Source organism: Diospyros lotus, chromosome 13, assembly GCF_014633365.1.
Source record: "Diospyros lotus cultivar Yz01 chromosome 13, ASM1463336v1, whole genome shotgun sequence".
NCBI classification, from domain to species: Eukaryota; Viridiplantae; Streptophyta; class Magnoliopsida; order Ericales; family Ebenaceae; genus Diospyros; species Diospyros lotus.
This window is the reverse complement of record NC_068350.1, coordinates 37,585,492-37,605,713: the sequence shown is the minus strand read 5'-3', so window position 1 is coordinate 37,605,713 and position 20,222 is coordinate 37,585,492. Positions and strand designations below refer to the sequence as shown.

General features: G+C 38.9%; 1 protein-coding gene across 2 annotated transcripts in view; it reads left to right on the top strand.

Annotated features, from left to right (window-relative positions):
• The first annotated feature begins 766 nt into the window (after nt 1–766).
• Nucleotides 767–20,222, top strand: part of LOC127788505 (insulin-degrading enzyme-like 1, peroxisomal) — a 97,963-nt gene continuing 78,507 nt past the window's right edge. For both annotated transcript variants that reach the window (XR_008020410.1, XM_052316863.1), the window contains exons 1-7: nt 767–984; nt 1,076–1,151; nt 1,247–1,314; nt 12,900–12,991; nt 13,087–13,160; nt 13,252–13,295; nt 15,658–15,709. Coding sequence is in view for 1 of the 2 variants with exons in the window: in XM_052316863.1 (XP_052172823.1) it covers nt 859–984; nt 1,076–1,151; nt 1,247–1,314; nt 12,900–12,991; nt 13,087–13,160; nt 13,252–13,295; nt 15,658–15,709 (532 nt within the window). In the remaining variant the exon portion in view is untranslated. The remainder of the gene's footprint in view (nt 985–1,075; nt 1,152–1,246; nt 1,315–12,899; nt 12,992–13,086; nt 13,161–13,251; nt 13,296–15,657; nt 15,710–20,222) is intronic.

Here is a 20,222-nt window from a genome sequence, read left to right as displayed (position 1 = left end):
CTAATTTGCACAATGCCTTTTTATAAATATCTCAATTTTAATTATATAAAAGAAAAAAAAGTAATTATTATATGAGTACGAAATCAATTATTGACGATGAATTTATTTTTTTTGAAGAAAGAAAGTTTTTTTATAACTTACGAGAATTTATTAAAAACCCTATTATAGTTTATGAGAAGTGACTTCACTGAAACTTTGTTATTATGAAGTCAATTAATCGAGAAAGACATTTTTTTTAATTGATAAGGTTTAATTGAAAATTTTGTCGATCACAAAATTATGAAAAAAAACTTGAGAGTTGTAAGTGTTAGAAAGAGGAAAGCAAGAAATGACAAGATGTCGAAAAAGAGAAATGGGAGGAGATAAATATAAAGAGATAGGTAAAAAAAAATGAATTATTTAAATATAAAACTAAATAGAAACATTCATGTCTTTTTTAAAAAAATCAATTAAATTTAAACAAAATCTAGGTAATGATAAGTAGAGCTTAATGAGCATATTTAATGCTGAGTCATGCTACATGTACATCATTTTTGTACATCTTGGGCTACACAAGGGGTATTATGACCAAAATATCTTGCGCCTCTCCATGCGCCTCACGCGCCTCTATGCGCCTCAGAAGAATATTTTTGTCATTAATACACATTTATGTAGTTTAAGGTGTACACAAAGGTGTACCAATAGCATTTTTCTTTAATGCTCTATTAGGACACTATCAATTATGCTTAATCTTAAGTTGTCAGCGTTGGTTCACCAAAGCAGCCCGTCTTAAAGAGTCTTCCCTCGATACACGTAGATGCGTAGCTCCGAATCGGAATTGGAAGAGGGAAGAAGAAGAAGAAGAAGAAGAAGAAGAAGATGGCGTTCGGGAAGGACGAGGTTGTGGAGATCGTCAAGCCCCGCAACGACAAGCGGGATTACCGTAGGGTCGTCCTCCAGAACGCGCTCGAAGTCCTCCTCGTCCGCGATCCCGAAACCGAAAAGGTTTTTCAATCGCTGCAACTCTGAAATTCTAGGGATTTCCTTGCTTTGATTGACGATATTAGGGTTCGAATTTGTGTTTTCTGTTGTTCAGTGTGCCGCTTCCATGAATGTTGGTGTTGGTTCTTTCAGCGATCCTGACGGTCTCGAAGGCCTCGCTCATTTTCTAGGTGAAATGAATCAGTTTGTTTTGCTTGCCCTCTGCTTTTATTGTTCTCCTGTTGAGGTTGAATGTTGGTTGCTATGTGGACTTTCTTGATTTCAGAGCATATGCTGTTCTATGCAAGTGAGAAATATCCTTTGGAGGACAGTTACTCCAAGTATATTACCGAGGTACTGTACTTCTTACACGCGCATGTCTATTCTTTTTGCTTAATTTTGGATTTCCTTGAGGTGATGCTAACCATATTATGTTGGTAAGCCGTTTACGGAACCTTTCTGGTTATTGAATTGTATGCCTGAAAATAGTCAGATAATTCAGTATTAACCTGCAACTCTTTCCGGAAATGATGCTTTGTAGCAGGGGCGGAGTGTGGCAAACATTGTCGCCGGCCTAAAAAAGTTAATATATAAATATAATTACATGCATTCATATATATTACCATATAGGCTCAATCAAAATATAATGCTTAAAAATAAAAAAATATATGTACCTCTTTATTTTTACAAAACTATTACACTTATTTTGTTTCTTAGTATAAGATATTGGGGGGGGGGGGGGGTCAACTCAACTTTACAAAAACTTAAATAAATTTTAAATGTCACAAGAAAAACCATACTGTATATGAAATTATCTTGAAAGGTACATGAAAAAATCTTGAAAAGTATAGCGGTAAATCAAAGACTTGAAAGTTAGGGGGGGGTGTCATGATCCACGTAGTAAGAGGGGGTGATATAGTAATTAAATGTAATAGGAAGGGAGGAATGGCAAGTTAGTAGAATATGCTATAAGGGGGGGGGGGGGGTACAAAGTTTGTTACTGCTTTGGGCAGGTTGTACATTCTCCTGCTGTAATCGGTTACCGCACATGGGGAAGAGAATCCAACTATATATACAGCTAATTCCTTCCACTGACGAATATGCAAATTATTCTAACAAATTCTAAACATTCTCTCTCTCTCTCCCTAATTTCTCTTTCTATCCTTCCTCCTTTCTCCTTCGAACAGCTTGCTGGTTGAAGGAATTACAGGTTAGTTCATTGGGAGCTGACATTTTGATATCAGAGCAACGTCTTGGGAAACGCTTGGAGCTGTGGGGTAACCTCGCAATGGCGGATGGAACGAGGATGAAACAAATGGAGAATCAGCTACAACAAGTTGTGACGTCCATGGCTGAAATGTAGACCGGAATGGGTACTCTTGAATCCTTAGTAGGAGTGGGGGTGGATAATCGAATTACCCAAGCAATGGAAAGACGACGAGAAGAAAACTGGGAGTAGAGTGCTCTGTTGAGGGGGCAATTGATGGAACAGATGCAACAATTCGTAAGGATGTTCGCATCTCAGCAACCAGTGAGGCTCTCAACGGAGTTTCCTCCCAGGGATAGAACAAAACCGATCCTTCCTGGGGTAGGGATGGAGCCTCCGCATGCTGGAACATCGGAATTTGAATTAGAACCGGAGATGATGGAGGAAAGCACGATGGAGAGGAGACCCGGAGCTCAAGCTCATTGGAATCAGCCAAACTTCCCTGTGCCTAAATTGGACATTCCACTATTTGATGGAGAGAACCCGAGATGGTGAATAAGGAGGTGTGAAAGAATGTTCATGCTATACCAAGTTCAAGAACAACAGAAGGTTGTCCTGGCATCTGCTTACCTGAATGAGGCTGGGGATGCCTGGTTCCAAGGATGGCTTGCGACCAAAGAGGGGAGCCCATGGAATGTATTCGCAAGAGACCTTTATACGAGGTTTGGAGACAAGAGTTTGAGGGACGTGATCGAGGAATTTAATAAGCTCAAGCAAGAAGGAACGGTGCAGGCCTATCAGCTCAAATTTGAGGAGTTGAGGTCCTTGATGGTGATGCAGCAACCCCACTTGTTGGAAGAATACTTTGTGTCGAGTTTTATCAGTGGTTTAGGAGATGAGGTGAGACTAATGGTTAAAATGATGCAACCAGGGACAGTGGAACAAGCTGCTGACAGTGCAAGATTGTAAGAAATGATGATTGAGGCGCTGATGAAGAAACAAAGGAGCCAAGTTAAGGGGGTAATCACTGGTGGATGGCAGGCGGTAAACAGAGCCACTGAAAGGGATACGGGGCAAGGGGGCAAGGGAGTATTGGCCTTGCCTCTGACCGTTACCAACCTTGCTAATGGGGGAAGATTGATGGAGCAAAGGCATCAGGCGGGTCTCTGTTATAAGTGTGGAGATAAATATTTCTTTGGGCATAAGTGCAAGAGGCAGCTGTTGATATTAGAAGCAGAAGAGAATGAAGGGGAAGAGGCAGAGGTAACCCCAGAAGTTGATGAAGAAGATAAATGGGAGATTTCTCTACATGCCTGTAATATCCCGAGAGCCCAGAGAAGTTAGTATATATCGAGGATAGTGTAAGAAAGGAAACAACACTAGCTGGATACCTTTTGGGCTGAATGTAGGCAGAGAACTCCCAAGTTAAGTGTGCTTGACCTGGGGAAATCCAAGGATGGGTGACCCCCCTAGGAAGTTCGCGTAGGCCCATCAGGGTAAGTTGTTCCAGTCCTTTTTATCGCTCGATACGGGATGTTACAACGCCCTTAAAGGATCAGCCAACAACAAGATAATTAAGGTGGAGGGAAGAGCCCACAATGTTCCGATGATGGTACTTATAGATAGTGGGAGTACCCACAGCTTCTTGGATGAAGCCATGGCTCGGAAGTTAGAGTGTGAGATCTCCAACTCACACCCTCTATCAGTAACAATAGCGAATGGTAATAAGGTTTTGAGTCAGTCCTCTTGTGTGGGGTTTTGTTGGGAAATGAACGGTGAAGAATTTGTGGTTGATTTGAGGCTACTCATGCTGGGGGGTTGTGATGTGGTGCTTGGGGTAGATTGGATGAAGGGGGTCAGCCCTATCAGTTTCGATTTCAACAAAATGGAGGTAACTTTTGAGACGGATGGGAAGAAAAAGACCCTAACAGTCAATCAGGAGTCGGGAGTGTGTAAAATGATCTCAGGAAAGAGGTTACAAAGGATGTTTAAGAGCAAACTCTCCCAGGTGGCCTAGCTCTTCTCCATACATGCCCTGGAATTCACCCAAGAGCAATGGGAGCAGGAGGGGGAGTTAGCAGTGACTGTGAACAGTAGCTCACATGAACCCTAGAAGGTATAAGAAATCAACTCTCTTAACATGCTTTTAATTAAATTTAGGGACCTTTTTTCCGAGCCATCTGCCTTGTCACCCAAAAGATCACTTGATCACATCATTAACCTAAAACCCAATGCCGAGCCTGTTAACCTAAAGTCCTACCGATACCCACCTAGACAGAAGACTGAAATCGAAAAGCTCATTAAGGATATGTTACAAAAATCCATCATACAACCCAGCCATAGCCCATTTGCATCTCTCGTGTTACTTGTCAAAAAGAAAGATGGTTCATGGCGGTTTTGTGTTGATTACCGTCAACTCAATGCCATGACCATCAAGGACAAGTTTCCTATACCTGTTGTGGAGGATTTACTTGATGAATTAAAAAATGCTTTTGTTTTCACCAAACTCAACTTAAGATCCGGTTATCATCAAATTAGGATGAGGCCGGAAGACATTCCCAAAACAACTTTCAAAACCCACCAAGAGCATTATGAATTCATAGTAATGCCCTTTGGCCTCACCAATGCTGCAGCAACTTTCCAAGCATTGATGAACCAGATTTTTGAACCTTATTTGCACAAAGTTATATTGGTTTTCTTTGATGACATTTTGATCTACAACCCCACCTTTGCCCAGCACTTAACCCACTTGAAAACTACTCTTGAGGTCCTTAGATTCAATAAATTGTATGTCAAGGAGTTGAAATGTGCCTTTGCACAAAGGCAGGTGGAATATCTAGGGCACATTTTATCAAAAACAGGGGTGAGCACTGACTCTAGCAAGGTGGCAGCAATGATTGCTTGGCCTAGACCTCATAATGTCAAGGGACTGAGGGGATTTTTGGGTTTAACCGGCTACTATCGCTAGTTTGTAAAAGATTACAGGGTCATCAGCTGACCCCTCACCAACCTCTTGAAGAAGGACGGATTTTAGTGGGACTCCAAGGCGGAAGAAGCTTTCAGTGAGCTTAAACAAGCCATGAGTAAGGTACCAACCTTAGGCCTACCAGATTTCAGCAAGCGTTTTGTTTTGGAAACAGGTGTGCTAAGGGTATTGGGGTAGTGTTGGTTCAGGAAGGGAGACCGATAGTGTTCCTAAGCCAAGCGCTATCACCTAGACATCTTGGGCTAAGTATCTATGAGAAGGAGCTGTTCACAGTATTAATGGTAGTGGAGAAATGGCGTCATTATCTGGAAGGAGGAAGATTTGTGATTAAAACAGACCATGAGAGTTTGAAATTTTTGCTATAGCAGAAGCTACACACTCAGCTGCAAAGGAAGGGGATGACAAAGCTAATGGGATTGGATTATGTAATCCAATATAGGAAAGGAAAAGAAAACCTAGCAGTAGATGCGCTGTTTAGGTGTTTTGAGGAAGGAAGTTTGGCTGCAATCAGCACCATCGTTCCTGGTTGGTGCTAAGAGGTAGTTGACAGTTACAAAGCAACTGGAAGGACCAAGGAACTTCTTCAGTAGCTGGTGGTAAACCCATCATCAAGACCAGGTTACACTCAGAGCAATGGCTTAATCTGGTATCAAGGAAAACTGGTGATAGGAGAGGATGAGGAGCTGAGGAGGAAAATAATAGAAGCATTGCATGCTTCCCCTATAGGGGGACATTCGGGTATTGAAACACCTATCACAAGGTCAAACAATTATTCCAATGGCCAGGAATGAAAAGGTATGCCAAGGATTTTGTATTAAGCTGTGATACTTGCAGGAGATGCAAGGTCGAGAATGTAGCTAAGCCAGGGCTACTACAGCCACTAAATATACCCGGGGGACCATGGGAGAGTATCTCAATGGACTTCATTGAGGGACTTCCCAAATCGGAGGGAAAGGATTGCATCATGGTGATCGTAGACAGATTCACCAAGTATGGCCACTTCATCGGATTAGTTCACCCTTGCACTGCTCAGGAAGTAGCATAGGTGTTCTTGGATTAGGTAATTAAGCTACACGGCGCACCTAAGGACATAGTATCTGATTGTGACAAGATTTTTACTAGTTTGCTGTGGAAGGAGCTGATGGGACTGTTGGGTGTTAAGCTTCACATGTCGACTGCTTACCACCCTGAATCGGATGGCCAAACTGAAAGGGTGAATCAGTGTTTGGAGATGTATCTAAGATGTTCTTGCTTCCTACAGCCAAGAACCTGGCACAAGTGGCTTCCTATGGCCCAATGGTAGTACAACTCTAACCACCACAACTCCATAAATAGGTCTCCTTTCGAGGCACTCTATGGCTATAAGCCGCCACTTCTGCCATCCCTAGGAGACTCCTCTACAGTAGTAGCTTTGGATGTTTATCTCCAGCAATGGCAGCAAGCTTTATAGGTGCTCAAAAAGGAATTAGCTAATTCTCAGAATCGAATGAAGCAATTTGCAGATAGGAGGAGTAAAAGAGAATTTTAGGTTGGTGAATCTGTATATCTGAAGCTTAAGTCGGGTCACCTAAGGGCTTTACTACAAAACCCCAGTTCCAAGTTGAACCCAAGATTCTATGGCCCATTTCCTATCATTGCAAAGGTGGGAAATGTAGCATACCAGCTGCAACTACCAGAAGGCTCCAACATCCACCCAATATTCCATGTGGCACTCCTAAAAAAATCACTGGGGACACAACCAACGAGTCCTACCCTACCTTGTCTCCCAAGTGCCAATGATAGTACTAAGGAACCTATAGCTGTGCTGGATAGGAGGGTGATTTACAGGCGCGAGGCTCCTATCCCTCAAGTTCTCATCAAGTGGTCTCATCTCCACTCGGATAACAACACATGGGAATACCTTTCGGACATGCTTTGCCAATTCCCGAGAGTAGCTAGCCTCCTCCACATTTCTTGAGGACAAGAAAATTTTGTAGGGAGGGGTAATTGTCACGATCCACGTAGCAAGAGGGGGTGATATAGTAATTAAATGTAATAGGAAGGGAGGAATAGCAAGTTAGTAGAATATACTATAAGGGGGGGGTGGGGGGGGGTTACAAAGTTTGTTGCTGCTTTGGCCAGGTTGTACATTCCCTTGCTGTAAGGGGTTATCTCACATGGGGAAGAGAATCCAGCTATATATACAGGGAAGAGAATCCAGCTATATATACAGCTGATGCCTTCCACTGACGGATATGCAAATTATTCTAACAAATTCTAAACATTCTCTCTCTCCTTCTTTGTTTCTCTCCCTCCCTAATTTCTCTTTCTATCCTTCCTCCTTTGAACAGCTTGCTGGTCGAAGGAATTACAGGTTAGTTCCTTGGGAGCTGACAGAAGAGGGGGGGGGGGGGGGGGGAGGGATAAATTAAATAAACTGAAAGTTAGGGTGGCGGCCATGCCCTCCCACCCCACCCTACCCCAATGAGACCCCACCTCTGCTTTGCAAGTATGATGGTAACCCAAGATAAACATATATGGGATCTGTTTTCAGTTTTCATGTTAATCCAACGAAATAAAATGTGTAAATTTGGCTATGAATTAAAAAGATAGAACTTGGATGGAGGGTATAATTAGTGAGGAAAATAGTTTGAGCAGGGCTTCTCATCTTAGGAGATCAAGTGATATATGTAAGAATAACAAAGTATGCTTATTTGGAGGACTTTCTGGAGGAAAGGTATTAAATCTTTTTTGATGTACAGAGAATGATGGATTGCCCCTCCCTCCCCCACCAATTTGAGCCATCAAATTCAAAAAATTAATGGGAAGACACACGCATGATGAACAGTGAAAGGAAATTGACAGCAGGACCTGAGAAGAAACAAGCAGCAGATAAATCATCTTGAATGCCTCAATAGTGGTCAGCATGACTTTTGTGGATGAAACCCAACAATCTTAAGAACAAAAAGAATTAAGCAGTAGGTTGTAGTTTTATGTTTGTATATTTGTTAAGGGTTCAATGCAAATGGTAAGGTGCTAATGTCACCTGGATGTGAGGGTTAAGACATGGGGGATGGCTGGATCTTCAATAAATCTGGGGAAGAGGGAGGAGGAGAAGAAGAAGAAGAAAAGCAAATTAAGTAACATGCTAAGTGGGAACCTTTTAGTTGCAACCTTGAAGGAATTCTAACTTCTAAAGCAATTGGACAAAAATACAACAACAACAACATATCCAGCCTTTATCCCACTATGTGGGGTTGACTACATGAATTTTAGATTTTCATGTATTTCTGTCTTTTGTCATATCTTCATTTAGGCTCATACACTTCATATCAAACTTTAATGTCTCTCCCAAAGTCTTATTGGGTTTGCCTCTACCTCTTTTTTTGACTAATTTTTCCATTTCACCAACTCTCCTTATAAGAGTGTCTCTTGGTCTTTTTCTCACATGACCAAATCATCTTAGTCTAGTCTCTCTCATTTTCTCCTCGATTAGCACTACTCCTACCTTATTACGAATAAGCTCATTTCTAATTTTATCTTTTCTTGTATGATCGCACATCCATCTTAGCATCCTCATCTTTGCTACGCTCGTCTTTTGCTCATGTTGGTATTTGACTGGCCAACATTCCGAGCCATACAACAAAACTGGCCTTATAGCTGTCCTAAAGAATTTTCCTTTCAGTTTTAATGTGATTTTAGCATCACATAACACCCCTGATGCATTTCTCTATTTTAGCCGACCTGTCTTAATTCTATGCGTGACATCCTCGTGAATTTTCCTTTCAATTGGACAAAAATAATGGGCAAAAAATGGAGCAAATAGAGATCTAAAAAGAAATAACCAGAGCTTAAAGAATGAGTAAATTAGTACTGGAAGATGGACATGAAACATAGAACAGGGTTGTAACTGGCAATGGATTTCTTTTAGTTGGATTTATAGGTTGAGAAACCAATATGAGTTTACCCATTGATGACAAACTGAAAATGTGTGTCAAGTTGAAGAGTCTCTTATAAATTTTGGTATGATCCTTTGTATTATTCTTTTATATTTGTTGTTAAAAAATAATCAAAACCAGTCATCCCATCAGAAGTTTCATACAGGCAGTTGTTGAGGCACAAGATCCTCTTTTTTTTCTTTTCATTTTTGATATATTATTGAATGATTGAATTGTAACCAAATGTTGGATAGTAAAACATCAGCATGTGCAAAACTGAACATAATGGAGATGGGGATGTTATGGTGGATGTGCGATGTCATCACCCTGTACCGTTGTGACATATGTGAATGGGCTAAGGCCTGAGATGACATTTGATAATTGTAGATGACTAATGGAAGGATCCTAGAGTAGTTAAGAGGAATTTAAGAAACTTGTATGCAATTTGGGCAAAGTGGCTATGTGTTGGGGAATTATACAATTAGGATGAGATGTATATGATGTCATTCTCCTCTAACATGGTGGATTTAATGATTGATATTGAAATATGCTGAATTCTCGAAAGCTTGCTTGGAAATTTATTGAATCCGAGTAGAGGTATCTGTATAAGTACAAAATATCTATTATATCTCATAGAAAATAGGAATAAATTCAAATTTAGATATCAGTAACTAATATTCAAATGCTGGAATTAATCTTCTGATTTAAAGCTAAATCTTTCCCTTGAATTTTGGAGTTTTATCTTATCTTTCAGGCTTCCTTATCTTTTAAACTTTTAAGTCTTATCTTATCCAATCACCTTATCCTTCTATCTTTAAACTTGAACACCAATCTCGTCGTCCAACACTCCTTCTCAAGCTGGAGAATATATACTTGTTATTCCCAGCTTGCCAATTAGAGATTCAAAACCTGGTCTTGCAATGGCTTTTGTAAACACATCAGCCACTTGACTTGTTGTAGGAATATAAGATATTGTAGTCTTTGAGAATGTGCAACATTCTGTCAAACCCTTAAGGGTTCTATCCTTGTTTTGCCTTTGTTATTGTGCTCCTAGTTTTGCTGTTGTTTATGGTTAATTTATTTTTGCTTGTATTTTGTTTACCAACTTCTTGGGGATGCTTTTGGCTTTTATTTTTATATATAAAAAAATAAGAATGTAAAAGGCCAAGTTGGGGCTGGGCGAGAAAGAAATTAGTGTTGGAGGAAGAAGAGTAAGAACTTTTAATCGAGTGGCTAATGCTGTCATTCGTGGTAAAGAAGTAATCTTTGTCCCCCAATTTTCAGGTGATGTATGTAAATAAGAAAAAAAAAAAAAAAAAGAACAAGAGAAAATTTAGAAGAAACGACTGAATACACAAACTCTTAATTAGGATCTCAAATGATACAACTTGACTAGTTGAATTTATATACTAAAAAAATCATTAACAAACTAACTGTTATTGACAGCTGATGTTAAAGAACTGAGCAGACAACTGCTGTTTGTTCAAACAGAATCAAAACTAACTAGCTGCACAAGCAACTGAGAATAAAACTGCCTAGTGCTTACTACTAATAGCAAACTACATCATCTTCTCTTCTGTCCTCCTCCTCTTATACATACCCAGGAAGAAGTAGGCCTATCCTTAACCAAGTGTAAGAGAGATTAGTCATCTCTACTTGTGATTCTTTTCACACACAAGGCACGCAAATTGGATCTCTCAGAAGTGAGAGCTCCTATGAAGAAAAAGAAAGAAACTGTCATGCACCTAGGGTTGACCTAGGGTTTTGATAGGAAATGAGAAGAATTCGAAGGAGAATTAGAACAGAGAGGGGGAAACAGACAAATGAGGGAGGATTCAGACAGAAGAAAGATAGGGAGAGAATAAAAGGGAATTGGGAGAGAGATTAGAGAAGTTGAGAGAGAAACAAAATTCAATCATCATTCATCTATGTTATTCTCTAATTGATCTAACCTATTTATAGGCTATTCTATCCTTTCAGTTACAATACAACTGAAAGGTACAACTGCTACAACAGCAATATACAACCAAAAGAGAAATACATTTAATATATAATTACTATTATATCCTTGGGGATCCTTGGAGTCGTGACAGAAACTAAAAGAAGAGAACTGAAACTGAAATTTGCTGAAATGATTATTGACATTAGAAATAGAAGATCAATTGAGTATTTATAGAAAGTAAACTTAACTGATTCTGTTAGAGATACAACTAACTTTGACAGCTGTACAAAGACAAGTGGACAAGTCCTAACTAACAAACTTAACTAAACTATAACTACACTTAACAGAACTGCAGCTAATATTCCTTTGTACAGGAGGGATAGAACTGCTTCTCTCAACACTTTTTTTTTTTTTTTGGGGGGGGGGGGGGGGGGGGGGTTGTGGGGGATGTAAAAAGAACCTATTTGTTGTGAGCTGCGGATTTATGTGGACGTTGGGCCTGTTTCTTGCAAATGATTTAGGGAGCCATTAAAAGGTAACTGATAAAATTTGTGCTATCATGAGTATCACATTTGTAAAAAGTGCCTTTGTAAGAATAATTTTAATTGATCTGAAAATAATTTTATTTTCAACTTTTGTTTTTCCTTCACAGTAGAAATTTCTAGTTTCTGTTTTTCCACAGTGGAAAATAATATCTGCTTGTCCACACTTTTATTTACTTAAAAGCACTTTGTTGCCAACCCAAAACACAACTGGACATGCCATTAAACTCCAGAAAAAAACTTTGGCCTACCAAACACTAAAACTCTTCTGTTCCCAATTCAAAATTAATTTTAATGTAATAAGAAGAAAACCAACTTCCTTTTGGGTTTAGGATTTAGCATGATAGAAACCACATTACTTGGGCCTATGCTTTTCTACATGTTGGGATTTGGCTAGGTATGCTTTTGAGAACAATACTGACTTGGAATTTGTACAAAGTTTTAAGGACCATTGCAATATTTTGGCACAAAAATATTAGAAGAATGAACCTTTATGTTGCGAGGATTCACTCTAATGTAATTTGAGTTTTGAGAAGTATATTGGCAATGGGATATATTTGCCATATATTGACAAGAGAAAGCACTTTTTGAATGTCTTGGGCTTGTACATGCACCATGTCCTCTTAAGTGCCATGCTTGGCGACTTTGAATCTCCACAATCTCTCATTCTAGGACTGAGCCCTTAATATATGACTCTAGGTGTCAACTTATTGAGGTGCTGTCCAGATTTTCACTCTCTCCTTTTAGGGATCAAGACTTGATTAAGGTAGCATGTGTACCCCTTCCAAGGTGCATTATCACAAAGATGTCAATAGATCCTTCCTGGAACTGTTAGGGTAACTCCCAGTTTGAGTGTTCCAAATTTCTTATTTAGTCTAAGGACATGCTCGTTCTTGGCTTGGAGGATGAAATCATTCTTTAAGTGATCTGCTTGCTATGAAATACCCTTGCCTTAAGATTTTGTTTTGCTTTGTTTTTATTTTTTTTTATTTTTAGGAGAATGCTTGTGCACTACTCAACTTAGGGAACTTTCTGTTCAAGTGCCACACTTGCTTTTGCACTGTGTCATGTGTAGTGTTGCACCCTCTTAAGAGTAGGATCACCTGTGAACCCCGGGCCTTAGCCTTGAGGAGACATTAGCATAACCAGGACTTATTCATCGAAATAAATGGTCAGCATTTTTTTTTTTGCTAACCAAATAAATGCTCAGCATTTCAAATATACAAACGTAGCCCCAGCTGTGGTTTTCAAGAAAAGAAAAATACTATGAATTGACCTATGATGTTGTAATAGTAGATCCCTATATCTAGTGTCTGCGCTAACACTTTCGTCGTGACCTAAGCAGCATGGAGGTAGCACAAATGCTTTTACATCTTCTGAGCAGACCAACTATTATTTTGATGTTAATGCTGACTGTTTTGAGGAGGCTTTGGACAGGTAGGTTCTGTTTTCTTTTCCTTATATGTTAATATTCTGTTCTATGTTGTCAAAAAGTTTTTGTCCTAGATGTTATCATGTTGTTTGCTCTTCAGGTTTGCACAGTTCTTTGTTAAGCCATTGATGTCTCCTGATGCTACCACTAGGGAAATAAAAGCTGTTGATTCTGGTTAGGTTTCCTTTTCATGCTTGATTATGTCCTTTTTTGTGTAAATCTGGAATTGTAGTTGGTTACCACTACTTTTTTCTCTCATATGCAGAGAACCAAAAGAATTTACTGTCAGATGCTTGGAGAATGAATCAGGTGTGAATTACTTCTCCACTTCTGCCCACGATACCCTTCTTAGGCCTTCCAGTCAGTTGATGGAATTTGGTTTATAAGCAGCTGATGGAACTGGTCCTATAAGTCATTTGGCTTTCTCACCTTTTTATTTATTGATTTCTTTTTGGTTATTGTTATGAAAAGACTTCAGACTTCAAGTGATTGGGTGCATGTCCAGTCTGTATTTAGAATATTTCTCTATCTGCATCTTTTGTCTCATACATATATAAATATCTGATTTTCTCTATTACCATCTCATCTCCTCACACATTTAATTGTCAAAGCACAATTTTAAGATGTAGATCCAAAAGAATGAAAACCTCTTGGGCAGGCATTTTTGAAGTGGACTGTGACACTTAGCAGAGATCTTGTTTGCAGATAGTGGAGTGGATAAAAAAGACCCATTTTTCTGAGTAGTTGGAAAAAGGCTTTGATTAACCAAAAAGAAAGGAAAAAAGGCTTCTAAGTTTTGAACAGATTCTGATATTGTCATGTCATGCTATTTAATTTTTTTCGTGGGATGGGAGGGAAACATGCCAAAAGTCCTGTTTGTCTTTTCAATTTTCTAAAATGAATGTTAGAATTATTTTGTGATGTTTGTATCCTTGAAACCAAGGTTGTTAAAATCGAGATTTTAAGTGGGACCAAAGGAGGGTTTATAAAATCGAATCGTAAAATTGGATCATAAAATCGTAAGATTTTAGAGACAATTAAAAATACCCTTTAATCTATGTAAATATAAGTTTATAATGACATAATTTTATAAAAAATGAATTAATATTGTTCAATAACATGATTATTTCAATCTTATTCCTTGTTATGAATGAAATACATGTTACCTATTTGAAAATAACTTCATTTACCAATCTCAAAAATACTAAATAATATGAAATTTCTATATATTAAGTCCATTGATCATCATTCATCCATCCATAATGAAAATTTTGAATATTAGTTCATATAATGTAAATTCTCATAAGTCATATGAGTCATAACCTAATATAATAAAACACACATTGGTAAACTTCTACATTACAAGCAATAATTATAATAAAAGCTCCAACAAACATTCAATTCTTTAAGAAAACCAACAATAATTCACTTTCAAATAAAGGAAACTAACAATAATCAAATTAAGGCAAATGAAGAAGAAATAGATGAAGCTGTGGCAGGCAGGAATCACTGAATCAGACCAACAAATTGCAAAAGGAGAAACAAATAAAGAAATTGCAAAAGAAGAAACAGACGAAACTATTTACCCCTTTAAGCTAAATTGACGGCGACATTGAGCAATTGAAGCTATGAATCTATCCGTGTTGCATGGAAACGGCAACACTGAGCAGGCGAGCACATAAACGTCAATTCGTGTTTGTGAATTGATGGCGGCTCAGTTGGTAATTTGTGTTTGTGAATCGATAGCAGCACCGAGAAATCAAAGTTGTGAATCGATAGTGACATTGAGCACCGAGCAACCATGCGACAAGGGGGAACGATGGAAGGTTGTGACGAAGGTGTTTGAGAAAGATAAGAGTTCCTAGAGACAGAGGGCACCCCTCGAATCAAAATTAATATTATGCTTTCCGTCTATAAGACTTAATTTTTTCCGTCTCTAACCTTTTTGTGCATGAAAACTAAAATTGGTAAAATTGTCGTTCAACTTGGGATTTTACCAATTTTATCAAATTGAATCGGGATTCACTTTGATTCTACTACAATTTAGATTTTATATGGGCGTTGAGTCGTTTAGAAGTTCTGGACGTGTAAAATCATAAAATCGTATGAGTTGAATCAGGATTTTCACAACCAGGCTTGAAATTGCCTAGTCTAATGGATTGGGTGTTAGTTTTTTACTTTTACTAGTCTTTTGGCAAAATTTTGGACGAGTTGTACGAACCAGTCCAACAGTTCATGGTTGGTTTGCCATTAGTCTTTAACAAGTTAGTTGGTTTCTCCTTGAGTTACCTTTCTACATGTTTAGTTAAGAAAGTAATGGGGAAGTAATGCTATATTGAGCTTCTACAATGTTTTTAAGCCATTGTTGATGTCTCTCTTTCATAGTTTTATAAGTCTCTTCTTTTTTGAGCTGTTGTTTTTATTTTTGCCTGTGGAGTTTTAGAAGTCACTTGCGTATAGAAGACTACCTGAAATAGTTTGCCTTTCCATGTGAGGTATTATTGCTTTAAGTACAAGCATACTGATTTACATTGTTGAAGAATTATTGCTACATTATAATTGCCTATGTTGTTCTAGTTAATGCGTGTCCCACTAAATAGTAAGTGTAGCTTTGCTTTTCTATGGAGGAATAACTCTACCTGCATTTTATGCTTTAAATTAATTTGTGCAGCTTCACAGACATTTCAGTTCTGAGAAACATCCTTATCACAAATTCAGTACAGGTTGGTGTTTCCAAATTATTTACTTTGTTAGTCATCATTAATCCATGCAGCTGAACATCTTTTGTTCATGAATGCTATTTGGCTTGGTTTTTAGTCATAACTTGTAAATTATGTCTCTTGTTTGTGATAGTGAAGAAGTTTGGACTGTAAAACTCCTTGATCTATTATTTGGATTGGACACATATATATATATATATATTACAACAAATGGTAATTGCCCCTATGGAGATAGTTAAACACAAAAAAACTGCCTAACTTAAGAAAATAAATAATTGTATAATGAATCAATTAAACTGTCCCTATTATTTTGCATAACTGTCTAACTGTTCCTATATTTCTACACATGGTTTTCTACATGCCCCCTCGAGTTGGGCTGTAAATATGAAGTAAGCCCGGCTTGGATCTTTGCATCTTCAAACTAAGTCTCCGGTAAGTAGTCTATGATAGGTCCTTGGTCCGTAGGAAATCCACCTTTAATTTTTCTTTTTATGAAATGCCTATCTATTTAGATCACTTTGAACATGTTGAGTTGGTACCAATATCTAGTTAGGCGACTAAAATATTGGGTGACTGAGAGATCTACTTGACAACACATTTGCTGTGTTTTTAGGGTCGAAATACGTCTCTTTTGCGGTATCCCAGATTTCTTGTACCATCTTGTGGACGATGAGATTTTCTCAGAGTTCTTTACTCATGGAATTGACAAGCCATGACTTTATCATATTATGTTAAGCCATAACATTATCATATTATGTTCTGCCTTCCATGTCTTGTACTTTGAATCTGTTGAATTTGGTTTAGGGGTTTCACCATTAAGATAGTCATCTTTTCCTATACTACTTATGTACATCATAACTGAATGTCCATTAGGACTAGGAATAGCAAGAACTTGAGAGGAGGAAGTAGAGACTGTTGTGGTGAAGGATGCCATTGGAACGATGGAGGAATTTTCTAATCAGAAATGCGCTGATACCACGAAGAAGTTTGAACTGTAAAACTCCTTGATCTATTATTCGAATTGAACACACACACACACATATATATATGTATATATTACAAATGGTAACTGCTCCTATGGAGACAGTTAAACACAAAAAAAATTGCTTAACTTAAGAAATAAAATAATTATATAATGAATCAATTAAACTGTCTTTATTATTTTGCCTAACTGCTTAATTGTTCCTATATTTCTGCACATGGTCGACGTGATAGTCAACTATAGGAAATTGTCTTTATTATTAACATAATATTATGTTAATATTATAGTATCAACTACAATCTATAGTCGATGTGATAGTCAACTATAGGAAAGACGAATGAAAGTAGGCTAACAATCTAGGAAAGCAACGGATTTTGAGGGCTTAAATGAAAGGAAAATGAAGCACTTTTTGGATATGTTATGCGTAGAGAAAAAGAATAATGATCTTTCTTACTACATTCCAATGTACACGGTTGTGATCCTCTTATAGAGGAAAGAGGAGAGACAAAATAAAACCTTACCATCTACAAGAACTACCATATATGAGAGAGAGACATATTTACACTGTTAAGTAAGTTTCCTAAGTTACACTTCGGAAAGATAATGTAGCATCCTTGATTGAGATGGTGAACCTGCATTACCATGCACACACGCAATCATGACGCACAACACTCCCCCTCAAGTTGGGGAATGAATGTTAATCATTCCCAGCTTGCCTACTAGAACCTCAAACCGTGTGATGGGTAACCCTTTGGTATGAATATCTGCCACTTGATGGTTGGAGGGCATATAGGAATATGGAGAAGACTGGAACCCAACTTTTTCTTAAGGAAATTGGCGGTCAATTTCAATATGTTTTATCCTGTCATGCTGAACAGGATTGTGGGCAATACTAATAGCTGATTAATTATCACACAAAAGCTTAATAGGTCTTTGTACCAGGACTTTCAAATCCTCTAGGAGAATCTGTAACCACAACAGCTCACACACATCGAGGGCCATGGCCTTGAATTCAACCTTAACACTTGATCTGGCCACAACTCCTTGCTTCTTGCTTCTCCAAGACACCAAATTGCCCCCTAAGAATACACAATGGATCTCGTCTCCTAGAGACCCTCCATGGTCAGGATCTGTGTATCCTTGGATCTTTAAATCAGCTCCTAGAGCAAATAAAATCCCATTGCTCTGTGTAGCTTTAAGGTAGTTCAAAATTCTCCTCACGGCATGCATGTGTTCCTCGGTGGGACTATGCATAAACTGACTCACTAGGTTGATAACAAAGGTTATGTCAGGCCTAGTGTGAGAGACATAAATCAATCTACCCACTAAGCGTTGAAACCCCCCTTTATCCACAGCATCTCCATTAGGCTTCTCTTGGAATTTGGTGTTACGGTCCACCGATATACTTGCTCCTTTGCCTCCTAGCATACCTATTTCAACAATCAGGTTAAGACCATACTTCCGCCCGAATAGGAAAATCCTGGCGTTGGAGTAGGCTACTTCAATGCCTAAGAAATATTTCAGCACCCTAAGGTCCTTAATCTCAAATTCCTTGGTTAAATTCTACTTTAGAAGTTCTTGTTCAATTGAATCATTGCCAGTTACCACAATATCATCAATATAAACAAGTAATGCTGTTACAGTCATAGCCTTAGAGAACCGGCCAAACCAGGCTCGTGGGGACTGCTTGAGCCTATATAGAGCCTTTTTAAGTCTGCATACTTATCTTGCCCCTTCATGTTGAAATCCAGGTGGCACCTCCATGAAGACCTCTTTTTCCAAATTCCCATGTAGGAAAGTATTTTTAACATCAAGTTGCTGTAGCTTCCACCCATAAGTGGCTGATAAGGCTATAAGTACTCGGGTTATAGTCATCTTGGCCATTGGGACAAAGGTTTCAAGGTAGTCTATGCCATAAGATTGAGTATAGCCCTTGGCAACAAGACATGCTTTATACCTTTCTAGGGTGCCATTAGCCTTGTACTTTAAATTGAAGATCCATCTGTAGCCCATTGGTTTAACCCCTTTTGGTTTAGACACTAATTTCCAAGTCTAATTTTTGTTGAGGGCCCTCATCTCTTCTAACATAGCCTCCTTCCATTTTGGATCCTTAAGAGCCTCCTCCATTGATTTGGGAATAACAATAGCATCCAATGAGGTTAGGAAGCTTTTGTGGCTTTGGGAAAGGCAATGGTAGGATAGATAATTGGATAATGGGTGTTTAGTACAAGTTCCCACCCCTTTTCAGATAGCAATGGGCAAGTCTAGATCAACAGGTTCAGGGTGAGAGATAGTTGGGCTAGAACCTTTGGGTGAACCTCCATAAGGTGCTACTTCCACACCTGAATCAGGACCTGATGGTGGTGTAGACTATGGACCATCAATAGGCTATCTTCTCTTGTAGACATAAGAAGAGCCCTTGTATCTAATAGAAGATGGAAGCTGTTCTTGTTCTTTGCAAGGGGAATTTTGATGCATTGGAGACGTATGCTGAGGGGAAGTAGGAAGATTGGGATTAGGTGGGAGATTAAGTTGACTGGGACTTAATGCTGTTGATTCTAGGATAGGGAAGAGATGCTCAAGGTCTGGATCAACAGTCTTGATAGACTCCCCCTGAGGTCTGGCTTGGGAAAGGACCAAAAAATGATTAGGACTCAACAAAGGTAACATCTTTGGAAACATAGAACTTGCGTGAGGTAGGGTTGTAGCATTTATAGCCCTTTTGAGTAGGAGAATACCCAAGGAAGACACATCTATGAGCCCTAGGATCAAATTTGTCCCGATTGATTTTAGGGATGTGAACAAAACATACACACTCAAACACTCTAAGAGGTAGGTGTTCAATCGTCGGTGATCTGGCAATGGTCAATTCAGAGCTCCTTTCGAATTGGCAATGAATGCCGAAAATTCTAGAGAATTTCCCGGGAAATGAGGGCGAACAGATTGATAAAGAAGAGATAGATCAAAAAGACGAGAGAGAGAGAGAGAGAGAACAAAGATTTTGGAGGGAAATTTAGAAAATTTGTATTCAACTTCTGGATACCTCTCCATGTGGGGTGGGTTGCAATTTATACCCATTCCCCGCATACATATGAATGGTCCTACCAATGGCCAATTACAAACAACCTAACTACATTATGTTATTCCTCTCTACTACTCTTCCACTTGAACCATTACAGTTTACATAAGTACCCTCCTAGTACGTAACAATACCCCCCCCCCCCCCCCCCCCTCTTTGAGGCATTTCTTGTCCTCAAGAAATGGTCAGTAAACTGGCTGCTAGCGGGAATTGGTTGAGCAAATCCGGAAGGTACTCCCATGTGCTATCATCCCCATGTTGGTTGGACTATCTCACCAACACTTGCACGAGGGGTGCCCCTTGGTGGTAGATCACCCGCCTATCTAATATAGCAGCTGGTTCTGGGGTTCCATTGGTCTCTAGCTCTTCCAAAGGTAGTTAGGGACTCACCCGTTGTTCTCTTATTGCTTTCTTCAATAAGGACACATGGAAGACCAGGTGTATTTGCGTTTCCC